The 27094-nt window shown below is 37.1% G+C and overlaps 1 protein-coding gene across 11 annotated transcripts in view; it reads right to left on the reverse strand.

The window, feature by feature from the left end:
- The window catches only part of ptprma (protein tyrosine phosphatase receptor type Ma), an 815060-nt gene extending 810227 nt beyond the window's left edge, over positions 1-4833 (reverse strand). For 10 of the 11 annotated variants that reach the window (XM_039754798.1, XM_039754797.1, XM_039754796.1 and 7 more), the window contains exon 1: positions 4556-4833. In XM_039754798.1, coding sequence (XP_039610732.1) covers positions 4556-4631 — 76 coding nt within the window. In that variant the 5' untranslated portion in view covers positions 4632-4833. The remainder of the gene's footprint in view (positions 1-4555) is intronic. The other variant, XM_039754800.1, reaches the window with a different exon arrangement.
- Positions 4834-27094: the final 22261 nt, after the last annotated feature.

Consider the following 27094-nt stretch of genomic DNA (forward strand, 5'->3'; position numbering starts at 1 on the left):
TGGACAAAAGCTCTATCTTAACGCAGCATTGCATCGGGGTGCAAGATCTTGGTAACTTTACTCAGGCAGCTTCTTCTATGGACTTTCGCTTATTTCACGTATTATTAATTCCTTCGGAAAAGGCTACTTACTACTAATTACGATCCATTTTTGGAGATTATAGTTTGGATTCTTTACGTAAGCACGCGGACCACGCTAGTAAAACCTATACATCGCAGCACTAATTCGATTGCTCGTTTCAAACCCCTTTACCCTTTAGTAAACTATCAAGGGGATAATTATATCTTTGCGATTGATATATTTGCCTTTCTGATTTATTTCTGCTAAAGTACAGGCATCAAAACTGTTCTTGTTTTATTATTTCCATAACGAGGACTTCTATCTACTTCATGTATGCGATGCTGCCACCATCAGGACCTAAAGAACGAACAGCAAGAAGCAAAACAATAATTACCCAAGTTAAAAGCAACTGTGATGCGAGTGTCGTTTAAGGCAATTACTCGCAAGCGATTCTGATTTATTAAATATAAATGCCCGTGGCTGTGATGGGTTTAGTCAGAATTTCATCGTACCAATACGGCGCACCGCGACCTGACAAAAACAGCAAGCATATCTGACACATGACTCTTATGACGGCTCTTGAAATTAATATAAAACTTCGTTGGAAATGAATATCAATAGAGTTCATTGCATAATAATAAAAATACTTTTATTGTAGTGTTCACTTTGAGCTGCAAAATTCTACTTCAACATGCAACACATATTAAAAATTACAGTAACGGTAAGAACACTGTCCTTTCTTTCTTTACTCATTCTTTCTGCCTTTCTTTGTTCAATGGAAACTATATTCATTCTTCAACTATAACACCGGTTGAAATGCATCAGAGCTTTGCGGATTTAAGTGCGACGCGCTGATAACATGAGATCTGTAAATAGACACGGTCAAAATGTGCCAACTGATTAAAAAGAAATACACCGTTTTGAAAAGAATGTGCTATACATTATGCATACAATACATACTGGGACCACAAAAATGTTCACACTGCACATTTAAAAACACACCCAATTGTCTATTAATTGCATCTTTTATATCAATTCATTTTCAGTCCGGTTTATTCAGCTCATGGTCATGGGAAGCCTGTACTTCTCCCGACAATACTGGGCGCAACTTTGAATCCCAACCTGGACGAGACACCGGTCCATACAATTGCATATAGAAAGGCCTAAGCGAAGGTTTATGGATGTGGTGAGCGAGAGGACATGCAGGTAATGGATGTAACAGAACAAGATGCAGAAGACAGAAAGATATGGAAGAAGATGATCCGCTGTGGCAACCCTTAACGGGAGCAGCCGAAACAAGAAGAAGAAGTCAGGCTAACACGACTTGTACCAACCTCACTACCAAAGAAATCCACGGAAGCACGGGGAGAACATATTAATTACTCAAATGATGTGTTCTTACAATTACAACGCAGACTCATTTCTTAATGTAACCAAAACGTTACAAATTAATTAATCACATATTTACATTTACGTTTTAACAGGTTTACTTCTAACTTTATTTTTTATAAAACCTAAACTTTAATTTTAATATACACATCACAACAAATGAGTGTGCATAACTTAAATGGGAATAGTGGATAATGGCGCTTGTATCCTTGTTAGCGTTTTAACAACAGTTTGAACGAGATATTGGAACAATTCACGCAATTTACAGTCAACAACCTTGGTGGCCTGAAAGCGCTCCTCTTACTTACTACTTACTGAGAATTTCTAAGGGTGGAAAATAAAGGATCAAAAAGCTAGGAAGTAATAAATAAATCGATCAATCTGCAATAAGAAATCAATTTCTGTTAGTGAAATAGCTTCGTTGAGTGAACATTAGATTCTTTAAAGTAACAGTTCATTTGGAAAGTAATCTTAAAGGACGTAAACACAAACTGGCGGGGGACTGGCAAACATTTTCCGATATATATGAATAAAATCAGAAATGTAAAACTCTATATTTCTGTCTATAACCCTGGTTATACTGGTGTCCACTCTTATAAGGGAATTACATTAAATGTATTTGTGCATCAGAAAAATCTTGCATTAGAGAAGATGTCTGCTAGTCTAGAGATTACTGTTCTGTGTGTATTCTGTGTCACACCATTTCTTTGTAAATGGTATCCATAAAACACCAAATCTTTGATGCGCAGCCAGACAAAACAGTGAAAGATAAAAGTATTAATTGGTACCCGTCATTCGCTTGTGAGAAGGGACCCGCCTCACCTTTATAAAATGTGTCTAACAAAGTACAAGAAAACACGCTACTTCTTGGTGGTTTGGTTCATTTGCAAGGGCGAGTGCAGCATAAAACGTTATGACAGGCATTTTAATTCAGTTTTCCAGTGAGCTAATGCTTTTTAAGGGTGTATCAAATGTGTTTACTATTAACACTTCTCCGAGATGCGGGTTTTATCGCAGACACTTAATCATTTCTTTTCAACTAACAAAAAAGGTGAATATCTTGTTCAGAACCCTCTTTTGCTTACTACGTGCTGATTATGTAGATAATGTATAACCTCTTTGAAGCATTCTTCTCAAAACTGTTCGACTAAAAGCAGGATCAGTAATTGTTGTATTTCCCTAAAACAACTGAATATTTACTTTTTACAACTTTTCAATTACCACACAATAGAAAAAATACAAAGGCTTTCGCCAATTTTATTTTGTCAAACAATCTGCAGTGTGTGAAAACTGACCTATCATTATTTCTTTGTAGTATGATAAAACTTTTTGTCATGTAAGAAAAACAGTTGAGCATTCCAGGTGATTCAAAACATTGGATTGGATGAAATGTCTGATAGTCTAAAAAAATTAATGCAGATCTTTCATAAATGCCGCACTGAACTACAAATGCTGTCGATATGAAAATTAGCATTTTTTAAGGATGCCTCCTTGCACGTTTGTAAGTGCACAAGTAATTGTGCAAATTAGCAAATACAAGTTTAGATTCTTGATTTGTGCCCGTTTCCTCCATTTATGTTGGTTTCCTTGAACCCAGCCTGGTATCAGCGTCAGAAGAAATGGAGAGGTTGTTATTTGTTTAGTATAACGTGTTTACGTTTAGTATAACTACTTGTGTTTGATGAACATTATAACTTATCCATAAACCACACTTGTAAATGACAGTATGAAACAATAGAAAAATACAAAAAAGTCCCTTAAGTTAATAACTGATACACGTTACAGTAAATTATTGTTGGATGTCGGTAATTGGTGACTGCTTTACTGTAAAACAGGTTAATACAATTTCCTATCAGGACAAAATCTCCTAAATCCACTTTACAGTTTTGTGAGGTTGGAGGCGGAGTTCAAATATGTAAAGTCTTGTCATAAAAGATATTTTTCATTTGGTCAGATTCTGCTTTTTTACATTAAGCACACATCATTTCATTTTCTTGAAGTCTTTGTTTTTCTGAATCGCGGGCAATCGGAACAACAACTGGGGCAATGAGGAACATTGTGAAAATGCATACATTATTAGATGTCTGGGTCTGCAGGACGGGTGGGGTACCTTTAAGCAATGCGGCATTGCTTTTTTTGTAAATGAAAGCTTAACAAATGCGACCAAAAACTTATGTCCGACTACTTTCGCATGATATATTTGGAAATACTATGACTTCTCAAAAATGAGTTAACTGCAGAAGGTAACTTTTGAACAGTCTTCTATTATAAACACAAGCTTAACTAAAAATATCAGCCTTTTTCCACTTTTTTTTATTTTGGGCATGCTGCCACGTTATTCTAGCACCGGTATGCACTAATGTAAAACAGGCTTCTGCCAAACAAGGATTCATAAGAAACATAAAAGGGGGGGAAAGTTTTATACAAACCCTGCAGAAAATCAATACGACTGAATCTCATTCTCTCTTTTGTCTGTGCCTACGATCTGCGCACATAACGGCACTCTGGATAAGCTCGGATACGTATCCTGTGGACTAACGTCTCGCTTAAAATCATAAAGCCGTGGAAACTTTCATCGAGAAGAACCACAGGGAATGGCTATGAGAGAAGTTCCCTCTGGGCCCGTTTGTGTCCTTCGCTTTCGAGTGGAAATGTCACCCCAGCCCCTGCGGCAACTTTTACGCGTTAAAAGTTTTGCCGCTTGACAGCTGGAAGACAACTCAGGACGCCCCGACAGCCTCTGGCTAACACTCCAAAACTGGATGTGTGCCGACAGTTATCTGCCAAATTATTCCCCTGCGCGCAGAAACACCCCGAGAGCTCAAAAAAGTGACTTTTACGCGGATTTGCAAGCACAGCTCTCGCGCGTTCTTCCACACGCCAGCCTACAGGACTCAATATTACGAAACGCTCATCGGCTCTGAAATTCTTACGCGGGACAATCTTTGTTACCAGTAAACTTTCCTCCGCATTGACGTCTCACTTTTTAGCCAATTAAGCCCACAATAACAACTGCTAGACTGCAAGACGTTGTGTCGAGGCGCTAAGAACCAGTAATTATTTCCAGATTTTAGCTCCAAGTAAAAAAGAAAAGAAAACTCCGTACCTTTGAATAGTTGTCCTCTACTTGAGACCGCAAGACTGACCGTAGCAGCCAAGAAAAAAGTTATAACTCTATCCATTTCGGGAGTGTTTGGAGTTGCTAGATCCCCCACCCCAAATCCTGGGGTAAAGGAAATTGTAGCCACCAGTTCTTCTTATAAAAAATAATAAAAACACAATATTCCCGTTCGCAGCGTTTCCTCGATAAACTCTACATGTAGTCTGAGAGTGGCTGTCTTTCCACTTATTTCTCTCTTCCACTGCTCTACTGACGCTGACTTACTGACTGCCTGAGAGCAGTGACGTCACGTGCCGCTTCGCGTATATAAGAGAGTCGCCGCTCTCGTCGCCAGCAGAGGGTGCGTATGCGGGCTGGTGGGGTCAGGCGTGTTGGAAAGCGGCGCCTGGATTTATTGTCTTCTTGTGTTCAGAACAAAAAAAAACCAAAGAGAGAGGTGGATATGATTTCACTTTTAATCTGCCTAAACGCAGACGTGCAAGCCAGTTATTCACTACGAGTATAGGATTTAAGTTTCAGTGTTCTATTTTAGGATAAATAAAAGAAAAATGGTACAGCTCGTGGCAGGCGACTTATTTGTAAGATGGCTTTTCAAAAGTTTTCATCTGTGGCAGCACGTCAGACAGTAGTCCGTACTTTAAAAAGAAACAGTCAAGAGACTGCGTGCGGTCATGTTTTTTGTCAGGCTAAGTGAATGGTGAGTTTCTACAGCATCTTTAAGGAAATAGTCTGCCTAATGTAGAAATAACGATTTTTAGTGAACGGTTAAAATGAAGTTTACCCACCATTGTGGTAACACATTATTTAATTACTTTTTGCTTAACTGTGCACTCACTGCATTGTCTGTTTACTTCGTGGCCACAAGTCACTTTGATCTTTGATAGATTGCATTACATGTGAGAGTAGCATTATTTTGTTAAAACACGGAATTTTCGTTAAAAGCTGTACACTCGATGCAAAGCTTTGTGGTGTGTTGAGAATCAACCCATCGATACCTTTCCTGAAACAGATGTACCGATCGTGAGAAAATACAATATATTTTGTACGTACAGATTTAAGAAACTTAACGTTGTTAAGAAACTTGAACTTGAGTTTTTCCTTTGTTAAAAATGTGGTATTCATTCATTTAAACAAGGTGGTATGTTCTTGCTACTCGTTATTGTGACTTTGAGTAGGGTACATTTATATTTTTGCGTTGTAAGACATTAGTGTCCTGGTGCAATGTTTTGTAAGTCATTTTGGGTATTGGATTTTCATTTTGTTTTGCTTTGCAAAGCACATTGTTAGTTGTTAATGCTATATAAAATAAAGATCGATTGATTAATGAGAAATGCACATAAAATCTAGATGAATAAAAATGTGCTTTGGAGTTTTGTTTTTATTGAATTTGCTCGTTAGTGAATACAGAGTTAACCATATGGGGCTATAAGGTTTATTTGTCCATACATGTTGTAGTAAAGAGCAGTTAACACAACTAAGTAGCTGCGTTTTTTTAGAACACCTGAAATAGTACACACTTAAGTCTATCAAGCTTAGGTTTGTTAGGTAATAGTTAAGCTGTCCCAGTTGCCAATCTAGCTGATCTTTTTGACATATTCAGGTATGCATTTAGAAGAAATGGCATTGTGGTTTGCTACCAATCTGTGAAGAAGTGCTTCCTGTTTTCCTTTATAACGTCATAGTCTGTAACTACTTTTAGTGTGGTGGAACCTCAGTTGTAATTATACTTTATATAAGAGTGGAAGACATTTTTAGCATTCTTGAAAATATCAGCACCAATTTAAAACATTTTTGAGAACACTGGACATTTTGTGCCATATACATGTTTACACTGGTGACAGGTTATAAGTAATTACTTCCTTTAGTGAAAATTTAAACAAGCAGTAATAATATATTTGAGCAACAGGGTGGTGGAGTAGCAAAGCTGCATTTACTATGGTCTTCCAGAATCAGGTTTGGCATGGTACTCCCAAGTGTACTGTTGTTAGAATTCAACCACTGTAGGTATGGTTTAGGATTTTCTCACTTGAACCAGTCACTTTGGTTGTTAGAATTCAACCACTGTAGGTATGGTTTAGGATTTTCTCACTTGAACCAGTCACTTTGTTGGGTATCTGTTTCAAGTTAAGGCAAGTATCATTGCTGTACAAACATTGCTCTGTTAAATTAAATCATATGAAATGCAAATATATAATCCATTTGCAAAAATGGTCACAACTTATAATACAGGGAAAAATGTGATGTTGGATACATTCTAAAGTTGTTCTGTTGACACTGCCAGTTAGCATGAAGTTCTGTCCATTTTATCACCAGCATCTTGGAATATACGGTATATTACCTGAAAGTATAGGATGTTCACTTTTTAAAAATGTTTTTTCTTGGTGGCTGTGTTTAAAGTTGACCTGTAGTAAAGGATCTCCAATACCCATTTAGCACAAAGAAGAGAACAATTTCCTTTCTTAAATTTTCAAGGTGAATCAATATCCATGGTTAGAAATTAGTAAAAGTAAAACCATGTACAATATTAGCTTTTTAAAAAACTGCACACGAAGCAAACTGGCAAATTTTAACAGAATAAAACTGTACTCATATTTATTATAAGACCAAAAAAAAAATAAATTTACACAGTTTCCAATGAAACAAAAGGATCATTTGCAAGATATACAGTAGTTTGTTTTTATTTGCTAGGTTGATTAAAAACTGCAGCTACTGACAACTTCCTTGGCTGGGTTTGTCTGTTGTTGAAGCAAAAATTAGTTAAAGTGGAAACTTCACCTGTGGTATAGGCATAGAAAGAGGATTGTTGAACTACTGGCTAGAAACGTATTGTCAGATTCACTGTATCCACATAATATCTTATCCTCATGTTTGTTCTTTTGGTTTCCTGTTATTGGCCCAAGCAAATATGAACTAATATAAAAATATTTGTTTAAAATTTGATTTTTTAAAATGATCTCAGAGTGGAGATGTATAGTACATAATGTAGATAATCCTATTTCTGAAACACATGCTACATTAAGTGCATATAATAAGGTAACAAAGTTACTTTATTTTGGGTAATACCCTTCCATAAAAGATCTAATACTACTCTGGCCTATAATACAATGTTATCTGTTGATATAATCTAGACTAAGCTCTAAAAGATACTTTGCTATTCAGTTCAGTTATGTCTTAGGCATTTTATTGCATTAGAAATATTTTACAGTTGTGTACTGAGTATTTTTCATTAGCTTTAAATATACAGACAAACATTCTAAAACACATTGTGCTACATGTTCATTCTGGAAAAAAAAAAGAAAGGGGAGTCTGTAACCAGAGCACTTGCAAGCCACATAGGAAGTGCAGCTGTCAGTAAACTTGGAAACAGCATATTTTATTCCAGCATTTTGCTGAGCTGCACAGCTCTCTGTGCCCTTGGAGCAGGACTGAGTAGTCTAATAACCAATATTGTTAGATTTTTAGAAATTTTCCCCCTTTGACATAAGCAATGCAATTATTATTTTTTTCCTGCATCTCAAGCTGAAAGAACAGGACAATAATGGAAGGACAATAATGGTCTTGTCTCATCTTGACTTTTATGTTCTTATCTTGTACAAGTATTGAGTCTAAGTGAACATAATTATTAATTGGTGATTTTTGATGAAAATGATATTGTCACAAAATGTTTTCCGCTTATCCATGACAATTGACCAATATGTGACTGCTAATGTAGAATCAACTTCAAGATCAGAAATGTCATCATCAACTGTGAAAAAAATGACTCCACTTACTAGTTTGAGATTTGGACAGATAAGCATGTCTAACACATTGAGTCAAGTTTGCTGATAAGTCACTTTTCTCTGCATCTGTGTCCTTTGTCAGTGTCATTGAAAGCAACGGATATGAGACTAGATACTGAAGTTTTCAAAGTGAATAGAACTTAAAATTCTTAACCACTTGCTGAGAGATTCTAGAAGGCTCTGCATTGAAATAGGAAATACAGTTAAATATGGTATCAAAAGTAAGCATATTAATTTAAAGTGAATTTATGCATTCTTTTCAACTCATTTACAAAATCCCCATCCCACTGGATTAATTTTTGCCTCTATTATAAAATTCTGAAAATCCTCTTGTGGTAGAATCTGTTATAGTTATTTATAAACAGCTGAACAACATGGTGTTCCTTTTCTAGATTCCATTGTCATTTGCTGATTGCTATGCATTCATTCTTTCTAATTGGCTCAGGGAGACAAATCATACCTCAATAAGTTGTATCTGTTCACCTTGTATCTGAGTAAACATTCATACCTAAAGAATGTTTAACCCTAATCCCAGTATGAAATCAGTACCAAGTAGGAGAATACATATATTAGCTCTAAATGTATTTGCCTTGAAATAGATGAGATATGCATACAAATATATCTTCATCTATAACACCCACCGACCTTAAAAGTCACCTGCAGCTTAAGGTAGATTGTCTATGCTACTGCAAAAGGGCATGTCCCAGATGGCATTGTTCACCACCCACAATAATACCAAGAACCCTAAAATTAACAATTTTATTTTTCAAATTATTTCAAAGAAAAACGGAGGACCTAAAGTATCAGAATTTTCTTCTAAACTACTGTACCTACCTGAACAGCTAAGGCATTCTCTTTGTCAGATTTGAGGTTTTCCAATTTTCTTGCCACTTCATATTACCAAATGCATTCTATAGTCTCCTCTCCTGTGGTTAACGTTTGAAACAAGCCACAGAAGGAGTCATACTCAATGTAAGCGTAAGCCAGCTAGCACATAGTGAAAACTAGAAACCCCTAGAAGAATTGCCCCCTGAGTACCATGGTCCAGATCTTCAAGATAATGTTTAGGTTACATGCTCTCTTATTCTGCCAAATGAGATCCTTCTGTGGTCCAATGTTAGCTAAGGACGGAGTTTTACTGGCCTCCCTCAGACCTTGGTCTCCTTCTTTCTCTCTCTCACACTGAAAAGAGCAGCCACTCTTAGAATGAACTGTTCTCAGCCACCAGTTTCTTCATCAACATAACCTCACTTTCTCAGGCCAATGACAGGCCTTACCCCATCTTCTTTTTGTTACTATTCTAGTTGACTGCTCTGTTTTTAGTGAATTTATTTTATTTATATATTCTTAATAATGCTTTTTGGTACTGTTTGATTCATAAGTATGATTACAGGTGCCATTTTATGTATTATGTTTGTAACTACGTCTAGCGACCACAACACAACAGCATTGCAATGCAATTTTAAATGGTATCACACTATCTGATTTCCCAAGTTTTTGGATTCAAGAAAACATGCACGTGGTAGCAAGTAAACTGACTCATTTAGGACGACATGACTTTTTGCATTATTTTTTTTTTACAAAGATTCTGGAATATTTTGGGTTTTAGCAATTAGATTTATTATAATTTTCTGTTTTCTTGACCCAGCTTGTTTGATTTTCATTTATACTTTCAATCTCCTGGTCTAACTCTTTGGACTTTTATTTGCTGTTCTCTAATGTGACAGAGCACTACCTATGTACAATTTCTTTCTGAACATTATTAAATGAAAAAATGCTAAAATATAGCTGAGAATGTTAAAATATATATTATATGATATTAGGTAGGTAGATAGATAGAAGCTGAAAAAATGTAAAAAACAACAACCCCCGTCAAATACATTAAGTAGTTAAAATAAGAGAGCAGTCACAGTGAGGCATTATAAATGTTACCAGCCCTATCCTTTCTTATATAGTTTCTTTGTATTGCTAAACCAGTCCAGTCTGTCAAAAACCTAATCCTTGCAGTGCTGCCAGCTTTGTCCAGATGGGAATAAGCCTTGTGGAGCAGACAGATAAATGCACATCAACACCAATGTTTGTCTGATAGGCAAACTGCAGTGGGTCCAAGTGGTCTTTCAGACCAGGATCAGCCTCCCAAGGGTCTTCATGATGTGGGACGTATGAGCCGCTGCTCTTTAGTCACTGGGTTAAGAGGTGCCTGCCTTCTTTGGAACTGGATGATTACAAGATTCATTCCACAGCAGCAACACTTTTTTGAGTTTTAGTGACAGACCAACAGGTAACAGAGGATACAACAAAGTTGATCATTAGAGACCTTAACTACTCAAGGACTACTTCCATCTGGTTCCACAGCTTTTCCTGTATGTAACCTCCTTAGTTGTCTCCACATTGGGTCATCAGTTGTAGACGGCCCATACTTCTCACGAGAGTTGGAGTCATCACTTGCCATACTATTTCAAGTAGTAGGAGTTTTTGAGGAAGGAGAGATGGTATCAGAGTGACTGGTCATTGGAGGAAGATAGTGGTGATGAAAGGGAAAATCTATTAAAAACTGGCTCAGGTTATTAGCTTTGTCCACACCCCCTTCTAACACCTGTGTGGTAAATTGTTTGAGTCCAGTAAGTAAGCCCAGTCCATTCCAAATATCTTTCATGTTATTCTGTGTGAGTTTGTTTTTTATTTTAGCCCTATAAACTTACTTCCTTTCATTGGTCCTTCAGAACACCCTGTTTTACTCCTTAATAATCCAGGGCATGTTGTTTGGAAAGCTGTGCACCTTTTTTGATGGTTACAATAGTGTCGTCAGATCTGCTCAGTAGTACCACAGATTTACATTTTTAGGCATCTTAAATGTTTTAATAAAGTAGGTCCAGCTTGATATTTCTTGGAGTAGAACACAACTCATTTCAATGGAAATTTGTCATTGTCCCTTACCAAAGTCCTGTGGTTGAAATCACCACATATTATAACTTCAGGGTCAGAATGATTCATTGCTTGGGGGGGCTAGTATCAGAGTGAATAATTTATGTTGCTGAGTGCCTATTTGCACATGGAGGAATAAAAACATTAATAAAGACAGTATAACTTACCTCCCTAGACAAAAATTGTGGACAATTCCTACTGCCAATATTGGATGACAAAATGTACTAATGTACTTTTAATTGTAATAAGCTCCCTTACAGTGTCATGTATATTAGTAATATACAAAATGCCACAGTACCTGACTCGCTCTGAGGACGGACAGTTTACCCATCTTATTTGAGAGTGATTTAACATACTGTATATTCAGTATTTGCAATACCTTATTTTCATCTTATTTGTTTTTAATGGAATTTATTTTCTTTCTTTATATGTTAATAATAGGAAATATCATTTTGAACTCTTAATATTTTAATATCTTAGGAGAGTGTGTTCAGCAGATGGAAAGAGTATTTTGAGAGGCTGATGAATGAAGAGAACGAGAGAGAGAAGAGATTGGATGATGTGGAGATAGTGAATCAGAAAGTGCAACAGATTAGCAAGGAGGAAGTAAGGACAGCTTTGAAGAGGATGAAAAATGGAAAGGCCGTTGGTCCAGATGACATACCTATGAAATCATGGAGGTGTTTAGGAGAGATGACAGTGGAGTTTTTAACCGGATTGTTTAATGGAATCTCGGAAAGAGAGAGGATGCCAGAGGAGTGGAGAAGAAGTGTACTGGTGCCGATATTTAAGAATAAGGTGGATGTGCAGGACTGTAGTAACTACAGGGAAATAAAATTGATGAGCCACAGTATGAAGTTATGGAAAAGAGTAGTGGAAGCTAGATTAGTGAGCAGCAGTATGGTTTAATGCCAAGAAAGAGCACCACAGATACAATGTTTGCTCTGAGGATGTTAATGGAGAAGTTTAGAGAAGGCCAGAAGGAGTTGCGTTGCGTCTTTGTGGACCTGGAGAAAGCATATGACAGGGTGCTTCGAGAGGCGCTATGGTATTGTATGAGGAAGTCTGGAGTGGCAGAGAAGTATGTAAGAGTTGTACAGGATATGTGACAGTGGTGAGGTCTGCAGTAGCATTCAAGTTGGAGGTGGGATTACTTCAGGGATCGGCTCTGAGCCCTTTCTTATTTGCAATGGTGATGGACAGGTTGACAGACGAGAGTAGACAGGACTGTGATGTTTGCTGATGACATTGTGATCTGTAGTGATAGTAGGGAGCAGGTTGAGGAGACCCTGGAGAGGTGGAGATATGCTGTAGAGAGGAGAGGAAAGAAGGTCAGTAGGAACAAGACAGAATACATGTGTGTAAATGAGAGGGAGTTCAATGGAATGGTGAGGATGCAGGGAGTAGAGTTGGTGAAGGTGGATGAGTTAAAATACTTGGGATCAACAGTACAGAGTAATGGGGATTGTGGAAGAGAGGTGAAAAAGACGGTGCAGGCAGGGTGAAGTGGGTGGAGAAGAGTGTCAGGAGTAATTTGCAACAGACAGGTATCAGCAAGAGCAAAAGGGAAGGTGTACAGGACGGTAGTGAGACCAGCTATGTTATATGGGTTGGAGACGGTGGCACTGACCAGAAAGCAGGAGACAGAGCTGGAGGTGGCAGAGTTAAAGATGCTAAGATTTGAATTGGGTGTGACAAGGATAGGATTAGAAATGATTACATTAGAGGGTCAGCTCCAGTTGGACGGTTGGGAGACAAAGTCAGAGAGGTAAGATTGCATTGGTTTGGACATGTGCAGAGGAGAGATGCTGGGTATATTGGGAGAAGGATGCTAAGGATAGAACTGACAGGCAAGAGGAAGTCCTAAGCGAAGGTTTATGGATGTGGTTAGAGAGGACATGCAGGTGATGGGTGTAACAGAACAAGATGCAGTGGACAGAAAGATATGGAAGAAGATGATCCACTGGGGCGACCTCTAACGGGAGCAGCCGAAAGAAAAAGAAGAATATCCCTTTTTATTTATATGGTAAAGGAACTGCTTTGCTTGTATATTTATGCTATATTGTCATTATTTTACTACTTTAAATATTCAGCACTTTTAAAATTGAAAACTAAAGACTTTCTCTTGTGTGTGATTTTTTTGTTTATGGCAATACAATGTCAGAGTTTAAATGTGTTATTTTTGACTTTTGAATTCACAATTTACCATGTAAAATCTGCATTTTGTGCCTTTATAATGTAAAACTATGATAGTTTCTTACTAAGTAGGATACAGAATGGGTCATTTTTGTCAAAGAATATTTACTATTGCAATCACTTAAGTAATTATTTAATTTAATTAGTGGTCATGCTAGCCTACATGTATTTCAGTAGCACTGGATAGAAACTAACACTGACAGTGGCAGTGTGTGTCCTGTTGTAGGACACACACATGCACACATCCATTTGCTCAAGTTAGAAATTCATAGTTAGAAATTAGCCTAAAATGCATGACTTATGGAATTTGAAAAAAGCTGGAGTACCTGGAAAGAACCTGCCTTCATTTAGATCTCTCCATAAAAGAATTATCCTTTGATTTGTTGTTTTTAAGTAAGAGGAGTAAACTCTTTAGGGAAAAGACTAAGAGACTAATCATAGACAGGCAGGATTGTAAGAAAAAATTATATTCAAACACCAAATCAAAAGAGCAAGACTAGGACAAAACAAATATAAATTAAATTTAAAATAAATGGCTGAACACACTAAGTGCAATATGGGCGAAGCATTCCAAAATTGTCAAAATATAAAATTGTCAATAATGTACTCAGAGCAAGATATGAGCACTGTTATCAGGCATTCTTGTCACTAGGTCATGTGGGAGTGTTCTACATTCAGACCATTTTGGCCAAAACATTTCTTACATCTGTCCGATAATATTTGATCTAAAATCATTCCAAATGCATTCAGTATTTGAAGTTGTGCAGAAAGGATAACATGATGCTATAAAAATCTTGCACAAAGACTTACTTCATCAATTGGGAGAATACTGACACATATTCCGTAAGTCAGTTGGAAAATTATGTTCTAAATTGCCATGGTCTTACAAGGGCTTCGTCCCTGGTCTCTATTTTTATGTATTTTACTTGGTTCATTTTGTTATTTTTTTGTTAATTATTTTATATTTTTTTATATTACTGTTCTTGTTAATTTCCCGGGATTTAATATTTTGTTTATTTGTTATCTTGTTAATCTAGCCACCAGATATGTGTTCGTCCCAAAGCCCGGATAGATACTGTAGAGAGGGTTAGTCTCAGGAAGGGCATACTGGTGTAAAACTGGTGGCCAAAACCATAATGATGGAATCAATACAGTCAGTTTAGAAAATGCTACGGTATACCCCATAGACAACAGGCGGGGCCTCGCCTGACCCCTATGGGAAGAGAGAAAGGGCTACAAGACCAAGAGCAGGCTTAATTAAAGAGGTTAATCCAGAAGAATACCACAGGGGAGGGGAAAAAAGGGTAGGATAAAAGTAAAAATGGGGACAATGACTGGAAAAGGAAGAGAGTGAGTAGACTTCTTGGAAAATAGGAAAGATGGAGTACTGTGTGTACAAGAAGCTAGATGAAAGAAGAGTAAGACAAGAGAATTGGGAAGAGGCTTTAAGTTGTTGTATAGTGGAGCAAATGAACAGGGGAGAAATGGTGTAGGTATAATAGTACTCAAAGAACTAAAAGATTATCTTGTCAGTGTGAATAGGCGGAGTGATAGGGTAATGAGTATTAAGGTGTGCTTTAGTGAGACTGTAGTTGATGTCTTCTGTGCATATACTCCCCAAGTAGGCTGTTAGGAAGTGGAGTAGGACTTGTCCAAATGGATGAAGACCTTAGGGTGGTAAAAGAGGGAGAAAAGGTGATTGTTGGTGGTGATCTAAATATGCATATGGGAATAGAGTAGAGAGATGATAGAGAAGGGTACATGGAAGCTGGGGAGTAGGGGAGAGAATAATAGATTTTGCCATGTCATCTGGTTTGGTTACATTTAACACATTTTTTGAAAATAAAGTAAATCAGCTTGTGACCTACAGTAGTGAAGGTAAGTGGATCCAAGTAAACATTCTAATGTGTAGAAGATCTCATTTCAAAGAGATAAAGAATTGTAAGGTCATAACTGGGGAAAGTGTGACAGTGCAGCATAAATTAGTGGTGATGGACTGAGAGATCAGAATTGGCAGGAGAGTAAAACCACGACAAGCAGCACCAAGGATAAAGTAGTGGAGATTAAAAGAGGAGGGGCTTAAGTACAGGTTTAGGGAGAAAGTTTTAAATGAAGTGCCATCATCTGAGAGTGTGTGGGAATGATAGTAGAATAGCAAAACTGTATTAAGAGTAAGTGAAGAGGTGTTGCGTAGGACAACAGGAAGGAGCCCTGGTGAAAAAGAAACATGGTGCTGGAACAGAGAGGTGCAAGATGTAATTAAAGCTAACAGAGAGGCAAAGAAGACAACATGGTGCCAATCAGGGAGGGAGGGGAGGAGGAAGATAAAAAAAATGCATAGATGGAGAAACAAGGAGGCAAAGAGGGAAATGGCAAAAACCAAGGCACAAGCTTTGGAGGAGATGAAAAATTTGAAGACAAAAGAAGGAGAGAGGATAGTTTTTAGAAAGTGAAGGCTAGAAACAAGCCTGGAAGGAATGATAATGAAATTGAAAGATGAGTAAGATGTAGTCTTAAATGAGTATGATAGGACCAAGAATAGATTGAAGAAGTAATTTGAAAAGCTGTTGAATGAAAAAAATCTAAGGGTGGTGTTTGGTGATGGAGTCCCAAATGAAGGGTTAGTACCAAGAATAAAGAGGGAGGAGATAAAGGAGGCACTGAAAAAAATGAAACATTTAAATTTGACAAGACCAGATGAAATAACAGTAGAAGTGTGGAAGAGTTTAGGAGTAGAAAGAGTAGATGTGTTGAGGGCTGTAATGCAGAAGATCTATGAAGAGGAGAGAATATCAAAGGAGTGGATGAACAGTGTGATTGCACCCATTTACAGGATAAGGAGAAAGGCGATATTGCATAAACCATAGAGTGATGAAGTTGATGTCACACATAATGAAAATTTGGGAAAGGGTTGTACAAAGAAGGCTAAGGGAAGCGACCACCATGGGGAGAAGCCTCAAGAAAAACAGAAAGGCTTGCATATGGTGTTTATTCATTTGGAGAAGGCTTATGATAGAGTGCCACTTCAAGTGGTCTGGAGGCACATTAAACAGATGTGAAGTCTGTCCAAGATATATTGAGGAAGTGAGGACTCGGGTTTAAAGAAGTGTTAGGGTAACAGACCAGATCCCAGTCAGAGTAGATCTGCACCAGGGATCTTCTTGAAGTCCCTACGTTTTTGATCTGGTTATGGCTGTGTTGAGTCATGGGACAAAAGACCAATCCACCAGCACATGCTTTTTACTAGGGGAAGGGGGGTGGCCCCTTGGTGAAACAGACTCAGAAATTGGAAAAATATTGTGCAACTTTGTCGATCTCTGTTTGTTTGTTGTTTTTTTTTATTTAGTGCATTGTAAAATTACCAAATGTCACTTTAATACTGACTTCTGCTGCACTCTCACATCGACACTACCAAGGACTATATAACAGTAAGCACCTAAAGTGAACCAATAATAATAGACCCTGTTAAAAAATGCAAATACTGTATGCAGAAAAATACTTATTTACACAGTACTTCTGATATATCTGATAAACCAGTCGCACTATAAATGACATAGACAACATCCTAGACAAAGCCTGGTAACATAACTAGTACAGCTGCATATTACAAATAAGTTTATGATTAGATGTCTTATTTAAAGGCAAAGATTGCCAAATGAAAATGTTTCCAATTTAAGATATTTAAACTTATTTTAATATACATTAGGACTAAGATATGTCCATCATCAATTCTCTGAGCTCAATTTGGCCACAGGGAGCCACAGCATATCAAGCAGCACTGGCCAGTCCTCTAGGACACACACCCACAACCACTGTTACTTTTGCAGGACTGGTTTTTTTTTTTGAACTACAATAGGATGCATATCTCTAGGATGTGAGAGCAAACACGAGCATCCAGAGGAAACCCAGACACACATGGGGGTGAATGTACAAACTTTACAAAGACAGTGAGCAAGCCAAGGATTTAAAGGAAGTTCCTGTAGCTTTTCAGCAACAGTGCTGCTCTATAAGTGATCATCTTCTTACACAAATTGTATATATTATAATATGATGGTTCCTCATTATTAGTTTTTTTAATCAATTATATTATTTATTTGACTCAAAACCTAAAGTATTTTTACTTATCCTTGTTTACCTCTTAAAAAATACTTTATTCTTTTGTCATATAATCGCATTTGCTGATTTGTGTCCGGATATCCGCTCACACCCAGATATGAGGGAGACCCCATTGTGGTTCGGTTGTTTCAATTTCCCTGTTTTAGAATTCCTTTTCTTCCTGAAGTCGTAAGTGCTTGCTTCCTTTCATGATCTCATATCACTGATGAAAGGCACTTCTTTTTCAGTGATTTTAGCCTAGATTTTCTTCTGACATTTTTTGGAGAGTGCCTTTTATTTGCTTAGTATCATGCCTCTACTATACACATCTCAACACAAAATAAGAGTGCATGTGAAAGTTCTCTAGTATTGCACATCCATTGCTTAAGCATGAAGTTGCATTTTAATGATTTGCACATTAGAGTAGTCCACTCATTTGTACCTTTGCATATTCTCTTCTTCTGCATGGTTATGGGAAGACTAATGTTCAATATTTGTTCTTATTTTGTGTTCCTTCTCTTTTACGCTGAAAAAAAAAGTTTCACACTTAACCTTCTGTGTTTTATATCTCTTTGCAACTAATAAAACTCATTTAGAAATGGGGAAAATACTGAGTCAGTTCAGAATTAATTGGATAGGGTGCAATAAATGCTGTAAAGGGGACTGAGGTCACAACATATTTTAACAGGTGCTGGAGCACATCCCTGACAGGAGGCCCCATAAGAAAGGCCAGATGGAGATGTATAAATACTTATCCCTTGAATTATATAAGATTATAAGAGATGCTAATATAGTGGAAGGACACTGAAAAATGCAAGTGAAAAGAGCACTATTCCTAAGCCCTGTAACTGCTGGCAGCTAGAGGCTGTTATTGAGATCCCCACAGACTTGTCTGGCTCTTTGATTAACAATGGACCAGCTGTCTGGCAGGGACACATGGGACCACCAGAGGGAGCTCTGGGTAAACTACCCCAGGGGAATTGTTAGGCAATGTCTTACCTAGAGGTACCTCCAAGAACAGCAGACAATTTCAGAGTAGTCTAGGGCCATCACTTCAATAAATTAAGTATCAGGTGGAGAGCAGATGAGAGTTTACTTGATAGGAGGAAGGAGGGAGGTACAAAAGGGGTGAAAGACAGAGGGTGTAAACCAGTGGTCTCGAACTCCAGTCCTGGAGGGCCGCAGTGGTTGCGGGTTTTCATTTTAACCTTTTCTTAATTAGTGACCTAGTTTTGCTGCTAATTAACTTCTTTTGAATTAATTTTAATTGACTTGTTCTTGAAGACTCAGACCCCTTAATTATTTCTTTTTCCTTAATTAGCAGCAAAACAGTAAAAAGATACAAAATGAGCCAAAACATGACCAGCAAACTGCATCCCTGTGGTATAGTGGGTCCACGGCTCAGACGAAAAAGCCCAGTTTTTAGATAGATAAACGCTGCACTCACGGCTTATAGGGGGGCGTGGTAGTGTGGCCAGTGTGGTTCTTGGACGCTACGTAAGGCAGGCATATCCTCGCTTATGTGCACAGGTGAGGAATCATCCGCAGCCGGGAACTGCTAATCGCCACACCTGAGCTATGTTCCCATTATATATAGTAAGAGCACAAGGGGGAGAAAAAAAAAAGTAGATGGAGGTTATGGGAGCATAGAGAAGAACCCTCATCGTCACAATCCCTCATGCAATATCTGAAAATAAACAAAGATGAAGGTCTCAGGAATACTGATCTGCTCAAGTCCCTAACACATTTTAGCAGTGATCTTAGAAAAGAGAAAATCAGAATGTCTGCTATTGCACAATGAGAGCAGCAACAAGCCATGGAATTAAAGAATGAGTTTAATTAACAACAAGATTCAGCGCCTAATTATGCAACTGGTTGGAGTAAAATTGGTTGGAATTTGAGGCACTGACTTAATTGTTCTGCTGTTGGCTCACATACTTCACATTTCATTTCTGTTTGGGTGCCATTTAAGGAAAGAAATGAAGCAATTCAATGGAACAAATCTTAAAAAACAACTCCATTAAAATGAAAGGACAAGGAGTTAATTAGCAGCAAAAATGGGTGACCAATCAAAAAAAGAGTTAGAATTAAAACCTGCAGCCATTGTGGGCCTCCAGGACCAGAGTTTGAGACCACTGGTGTAAACAAAGGGAGATGTGAAAGGTCATATTATTCTGCTTTAGTACCTCATGTGTTGTATTCTTGCCTCTGAAATAATGTAATATTCTTTATAGCCTTTAGTTATAATAAAACTTCTCTTTTTCTTATAGTTTTAGTTTCTTTGGGATTTTTTTTGGGTTTGGGTACTGTTTTATCACATCCTTCCATCTTCTTATCAAGTTCAGGGCTGTAAGAAGGAAGTTTCTCTCCCAGTAGAAGCCTAGGGCAGGAATGAGCTCTGGACAGAGAGCCACTCCATTAAAGTTCACCCTTACTCACATACACTCATGGGGCGAATTTACCCATACATTTTTTAAAAATGGAAGGTAGCTGGAGGAAAACCCACAGACTTGAAGGAAATATGAGAATGCAGTGGTAAACACTGCTAATGTACTAAGCAATGTCAGCAGTAAAACAATAGAATTGTCTCATCAGTGTTATCCCTGCATTGGGAAGGGCAATCAGAATTAATGAAGGTGACCAGAAGAGGAAACGTGGAAGTAAGCCAGAAATCTGTAACCAACAGCCTGTCCTATTGATAGAACTAAACCACAACTCAATAAATCATAATCTTAATTCAGAAACAAAATTTAAGAAACTGGGGATTCTAAAGAGCACTAATTAACACACACAGGCATAAAGATTTTTTTCTTGGAATCTCTACAAATCCAAATAATGATAAATCCAACATGCCAAATTTTACAGTATCACTCTAGTGGCAAAAACCGCATGACTTGTGGGATTGCCCTCTTTAGCAATTGATGTTGTGTCATGACAACAGTAACTCAAAATGGCAGCATTCTGGGAAAAGCAAAATGGTGAAAGAAAACAATGTACCTTTCAATGACTAAAAACAATTTCTAAGGAGAAAATAAATGCAAAAATCAGATTTGGTACATCAAAACACATAATGGGAAATAACACTTAGAAAACAAGCAAGCATTGAAAAGATGGCAATCATTCAGAAATCATAAAATTTCAGAAGAAATGAACCACACTTTGCTTCCAGAACTAATCTGGAGAGTTCAGTTTCTCTATAAACTAAAGAAAAAAAAAAAACAGAAAAGCACTTCCACTTTTTGAGGTTTCTGATAAATGTAGAATGATATCTATTAACTTACATTATATGGATAAAAATACAGTATACAGTAATCCCTCCTCGATCACGGGGGTTGCGTTCCAGAACCCCCCGCGATAGATGAAAATCCGCGAAGTAGAAACCATATGTTTGTATAGTTATTTTTATATATTTTAAGCCCTTATAAACTCTCCCACACTGTTAACATTATTAGAGCTCTCTAGACATGAAATAACACCCTTTAGTCAAAAGTTTAAACTGTGCTCCATGACAAGACAGAGATGAGAGTTCTTTCTCACAATTAAAAGAATGCAAATATATCTTTTCTTCAAAGGAGTGTCTGCATCAGGAGAAGAGAATTTAAGAGAGTGCGAGCGCTCGCAAAGAAAAGCAAACAATCAAAAAATCAACACGTGTCCTTTTTAAGTTTGCTGAAGCACCGCAATAAAGCGGCATTTTTCAGAGGAGTGTCCGTATCTTCTAAGCAAACAGCCTCTGTGCAAACAGCCCCTCTGCTCACATCTCCTCCGTCAGGCGCAGAGAACGTCAGAGAGAGAGAGAGCGAGGTTAAAGCAACAATCAAAAAATCAATACATGTGCTTTTGTGCTTTTAAATATGCCGAGCACCGCAATAAAGCGGCATTTTTTAGAGGAGCGTCAGTATCTTTTAAGCAAACAGCCTCTGTGCAAACAGCACCTCTGCTCACACCCCCTCCGTCAGGCACAGAGAATGTCAGAGAGGGTGAGAGAGAGGCAGAGACAAGCAAACAATCAAGCAGTCAAAAGAATAATCAAGTATATCTTATAGCATTGAGGAGTTTTAGTTAATATGTAATACATGCTCTGATTGGGTAGCTTCTAAGCCATCCGCCAATAGTGTCCCTTGTATGAAATCAACTGAGCAAACCAACTGAGGAAGCATGTACCATAAATTAAAAGACCCATTGTCTGCAGAAATCCGCAAACCAGTGGAAAATCCGTTATATATATATATTTAGATATGCTTACATTTAAAATCTGCGATGTAGTGAAGCCGCAAAAGTCGAAGCGCGATATAGCGAGGGATCACTGTACATAATGTGCAAAATCATCTCTCTTCTGTTACATCAATCACAACATAGTTCCAAACTGCCTCTAGAAGCAATATGAGCAGAATAATTATGCATCGAGAGTCTCCTGAAATGTGTTTCCATAATTGGGCGGCTGCACACAAGCCTAAGATTCAATACAAAGTGTCGACTGAACTGGTGTAAAGTACACCACAACTGGACTCTGAAACATTGGAAATGTGTTCTCTGGGGTGAAGAATCATATTTCATTTTCTGGCAGTCTGATGGGATAATCTGGGTCTGGTGGAAACCGGGTAAATGCTACCTTCCTGACTGTGTAGTTCCTACTGTAAAGGTTGGAGAAGGAATGTTTTTCAGGCATTGGTTTAGATCCATTGGCCCCAGGAGGGTGTTCCAAGGGTTCTGTTTTATGCCACAGCACAGAAATACATTTGAGACAACTGTGCACTTCCATCTTTGTTGCAACAGTTTTTGGGAATTCTGTTCCAGCATGAGTGGGCACAAGTGCATAAAGCCAGGTCCTTAAAGACATGGAGGAACTTGAGTGGCCTACACAGAACCCTTGATGAGTCCTAGGATGAACTGGAAAACTGACAGTCAAAAAGGTCTTCTTGTTCAACATCAGTACCTGACAATGGACACAAATTCCCACAGACACGCTATTCAGTACAATCTTACAACAACAACATTTATTTATATAGCACGTTTTCATATAAACAATGTAGCTCAAAACAAAATAAGAATTAAAATTAGGGAACACTAATTAACAGAATAAAAGTAAGGTCCGATGGCCAAGGAAAACAGAAAAAAAAAAAAAAAAACACCAGACAGCTGGAGAAAAAAATAAAATGTGCAGGGGTTCCAGGCCACGAGACCACCCGGCTCCCTCTAGGCATTCTTCCTAACATAAATGACCTCAATCAGTTCTCATTGTATTCAGGCTTCTCATGGAAAATTTTGATGATGACTGTCATCTGTCATGAGAAAGCCATGTTAAAGTAATGTGTTTTCAGCAATGTTTTAAAGTGCTCCACTATATTAGCCTTGCGAATTCCTAGTGGCAAGCTATTCCAGATTTTAGGTGCATAACAGCAGAAGGCCGCCTTACCACTTCTTTTAAGTTTAGCTCTTGGAAGTCTAAGTAGACACTCATTTGAAGATCTAAGGTAACGATTTAGAGTGTAAGGTGTAAGACATTCCAAAATATAAGATGGAGCGAGATTATTTAAGGCTTTGTAAACCATAAGCAGAATTTTAAAGCATTACAGTAATCTAGCCGACTGAAAACAAAAGCGTGAACTAATTTTTGTTATGCCCTGAGAAAATCTGACCTAACGGAATCATGTAAATCGAAAAGAGAAGCAGACCCAGGATAGAGCCTTGTGGAACACCATATAGAATATCATGTATCTTTGAAGCATAATTACCACAACTAACAAAGAATTTTCTACCTGCCTGGTAGGATTCAGACCAATTTAAGACACTGCCAGAGAGGCCCACCCATTGACTAAGGCGATTTCTAAGAATATTGTGATCAATAGTATCAAACGCAGCACTCAGTTTTAAGATGATGAGAACAACAACAACAATATTTATTTATATAGCACATTTTCATACAAAAAATGTAGCTCGAAGTGCTTTACATAATGAAGAATAGAAAAATAAAAGACACAGTAAGAAAATAAAATAGTCAATATTAATTAACATAGAATAAGAGTAAGGTCCGATGGCCAAAGAGGACAGAAAAAAAAAACTCCAGATAGCTGGAGAAAAAAAATAAAATCTGCAGGGATTCCAGACCATGAGACTGCCCAGAGTCACCTCTGGGCATTCTACCTCACATAAATGAAACAGTCCTCTTTTTATTTAGGGTTCTCACGGAAGGACTTGATGATGATGGTCATGTAGACTTCTAGCTTTTAGTCCATCAATGTTGGAGCACCATGATGCTTTAAGTAGGCCACCACAAAGAAACCAGAAAAAGAAACAGAAGAGAGAGCAGGGGTTAGTACAGATTTTAGAGCCACCATGAATAGTTATTATAATGAACATACAGAGTATCAGGATTAAATTAAAGTGAAGTTATGAGAAGGCCATGTTAAAGTAATGTGTTTTCAGCAGTGTTTTAAAGTGCTCCACTGTATTAGCCTGGCGAATTCCTATTGGCAGGCTATTCCAGATTTTAGGTGCATAACAGCAGAAGGCCGCCTCACCACTTCTTTTAAGTTTTGCTTTTGGAATTCTAAGGAGACACTCATTTGAGGATTTAAGGTTATGATTTGGAATATAGGGTGTCAGACATTCCGATATATAAGATAGAGCAAGATTATTTAAGGCTTTATAAACCATAAGCAGAATTTTAAAGTCAATTCTGAAAGACACAGGTAACCAGTGTAGTGACATCAAAACTGGAGAAATGTGTTCGGATTTTCTATTCCTAGTTAGGATTCTAGCAGCTGTATTCTGCACTCGTTGCCAACGATTTATGTCTTTTTTGGGTAGTCCTGAAAGGAGTGCGTTACAGTAATCTAGTTGACTGAAAACAAAAGCGTGAATTAATTTCTCAGCATCTTTCAGTGATATAAGAGGTCTAACTTTTGCTATGTTTCTTAAGTGAAAAAATGCTGTCCTAGTGATCTGATTAATATGCAATTTAAAATTCAGGTTACAGTCAACAGTTACCCCTAATTTTTTTACTTCCATCTTGACTTGTAATCCTAATGCATCAAGTTTATTTCTGATAACCTCATTGAATCCATTATTGCCAATCACTAAAATTTCAGTTTTCTCTTTATTTAGCTTGAGAAAATTACTATTCATCCATTCAGAAATACAAGTAAGACATTGTGTTACTGAATCGAGAGAGTCGGTGTCATCAGGTGCTATTGATAACAGATAAATGGCCTCTGCATTTACTCGCAAGTCATTTACTACTTTAACGAGCGCAGTTTCTGTACTGTGATTTGTTCTCAAACTTATCAAGTATGGCACGTTTATTGAGGTGATCATTAAGCTGCATAATGACTGCTTTGTCTAGAATTTTACTTAAGAAAGACAGGTTAGAAATAGGTCTAAAATTTTCAAAAGCAGAGTCAAGATTATTTTTCTTGAGCAGGGGTTTAACTACAGCAGTCTTAAGACAGTCTGGGAACACCCCGTATCTAATGATGAGTTTACTATGTCAAGAATACTATCAATTAGCATGCCCAATACTTCTTTGAAAAAACTTCTTGGTATTGGGTCAAGGATGCAGGTGGGAAATGTTACAGAAAACATTCCCATAAGAGTCAAGGCTGTTAATGCTGGAACTAGATGACAACTCCTTATTAATGTCCAACAAGCTCATATAGGTGTGATAGGTGTTCACACCTGTTTGGCTATATAGTGTATATTGCAGCACCAAATAAAGTGTCCCACTTGAAAATGTTCTGTCTGGCTTGAGTGAACACTCTTAATTTTAATGAATGTCCTTTTGTCATTTCACTATTTACCTGAGAGAAGCACCTTTTTTATGCTTTTAAAAACCTAGATTAGTGACACCATGTAGTCTACACTCCTCAAGACTAAAGAGGTTTAACTCTCTTAGTCTGTTGATATAAAATATACCTATTAGTTTTTGAATACACTTGCTTTTTTCTGGACCACAGTTTCCCCCAATACTGTAGGTGCAGTCTCACTAGTACATTACAGAGTCCAAGTATAATGTCAATTGGTTTACATTCAACAGTTTTACAAAGTAATCTAACATTTTATTTGACTTTTCTTATGCCTTGAATATTAAAAAGAAAAACAAAGTGCAAGGACTGAAGAACAGAAAAAATAAATATCTTTTAGAAACTTTCTAAAAGGATAGTCTTAAAAAAAAGGGGTCAAAATACCAAAAAAAAAAGAAACCCAAAAAAGAACATTGACAAAACCAAAGCAACTAGAATTCAAAACCATGAAACAAGCCCAAAAGAATCTTATCACCAAATTGGCATCCTTTTCCTAACAAGTCTCAAAAAGTCATCCATTTTAGTGAAGTAAATTCAAAACAGGAAAATTAAGTGTGCATGCCTTAAATATTAGTGGACTGATGACATCACACTGCTATCTATCGCAAGCTAGCCATAGAACTTTATTTTTAAATACAGTATGACTATGTGAGAGAAGTTCCAAAATAGTGTTGTTTGCAAGTAAAACAAAATGCAAACTGCCATCATAGCGACATCAATAAAACAATATTAATAACATTACAAAATAATCTCAGAACACAAAACTCTTTGTCAGACATTCTATATGCTCAAAAAATGAAATGTTTTTGAGTTGTATTGCCTCCTCATTATTTTCTGTTCCTGCAATTTTAGAGTAATTTATGTATTCAGTAGTTTACTAGCTATATCAGAATAGACATTATTAATACAAATGATAAGCACAGAGTTTGAGCTGACTTCTTCCTCATGTTGCATTTCCTTTTTATCTGTACTCTTTGCCGTTAGCCTGTCCACCAACATGACATCTAGTTTTGTTAATTACTTTGAATGTCAATGGTTTAATTTTCATTTTAATTCATTTTAGTCTACTCGATTACATGTTGTTTGAAAGAAAAAGTAAACTATGTACTGTATATTACTCTAGTTGCCTACTCAACAAAATCTAATAGATTGGATTGTTAGAATTTTTTCTCATGATACAATGATGATATTATTCTGCCAAGAAAAGAACTGAGGCAGATTTTTATGAAAAAAAAATAAATAAGTTAACCAAAAATCGATACCAATCTATTGTTAAGCCTAAATGTAGTTCCAAACATCACAGTGAAAAGAATTAAAACACCGCGTTTTAGACAGGAAATTGATAAATAAAATGCACTATAACAATCAAGGTTTCTATCCACAAATAAGCATAACCAGGAAGTCATTCCACTGACCTATGTATCCTCTAGCCCATGACATCACAGGTCACAACCTCTAGCTATCCTGTATAGCAATGTGGCTGGCAACAGTGCACAAACAAAGCATAAAATACAGAGTATACACAGAAAACAAAGTGTTGAGTGGAAAGACATAATTATATTAAATATATATTTTTTTAAATAATAAAAAATAAAATATCTTAAATCAAAATAAGGCCCAGCTACCCTCAAAACACTTGAACACACTAAAATGTAATAGAAAAAACAAAGTTGAAAAAATTTATAATTGAAAGCATTCAATATTATTTTCATTGAAACAGTCTCTGA

This window comes from Polypterus senegalus, chromosome 5 (genome assembly GCF_016835505.1).
Source record: "Polypterus senegalus isolate Bchr_013 chromosome 5, ASM1683550v1, whole genome shotgun sequence".
In the NCBI taxonomy this organism is placed as follows: domain Eukaryota; kingdom Metazoa; phylum Chordata; class Cladistia; order Polypteriformes; family Polypteridae; genus Polypterus; species Polypterus senegalus.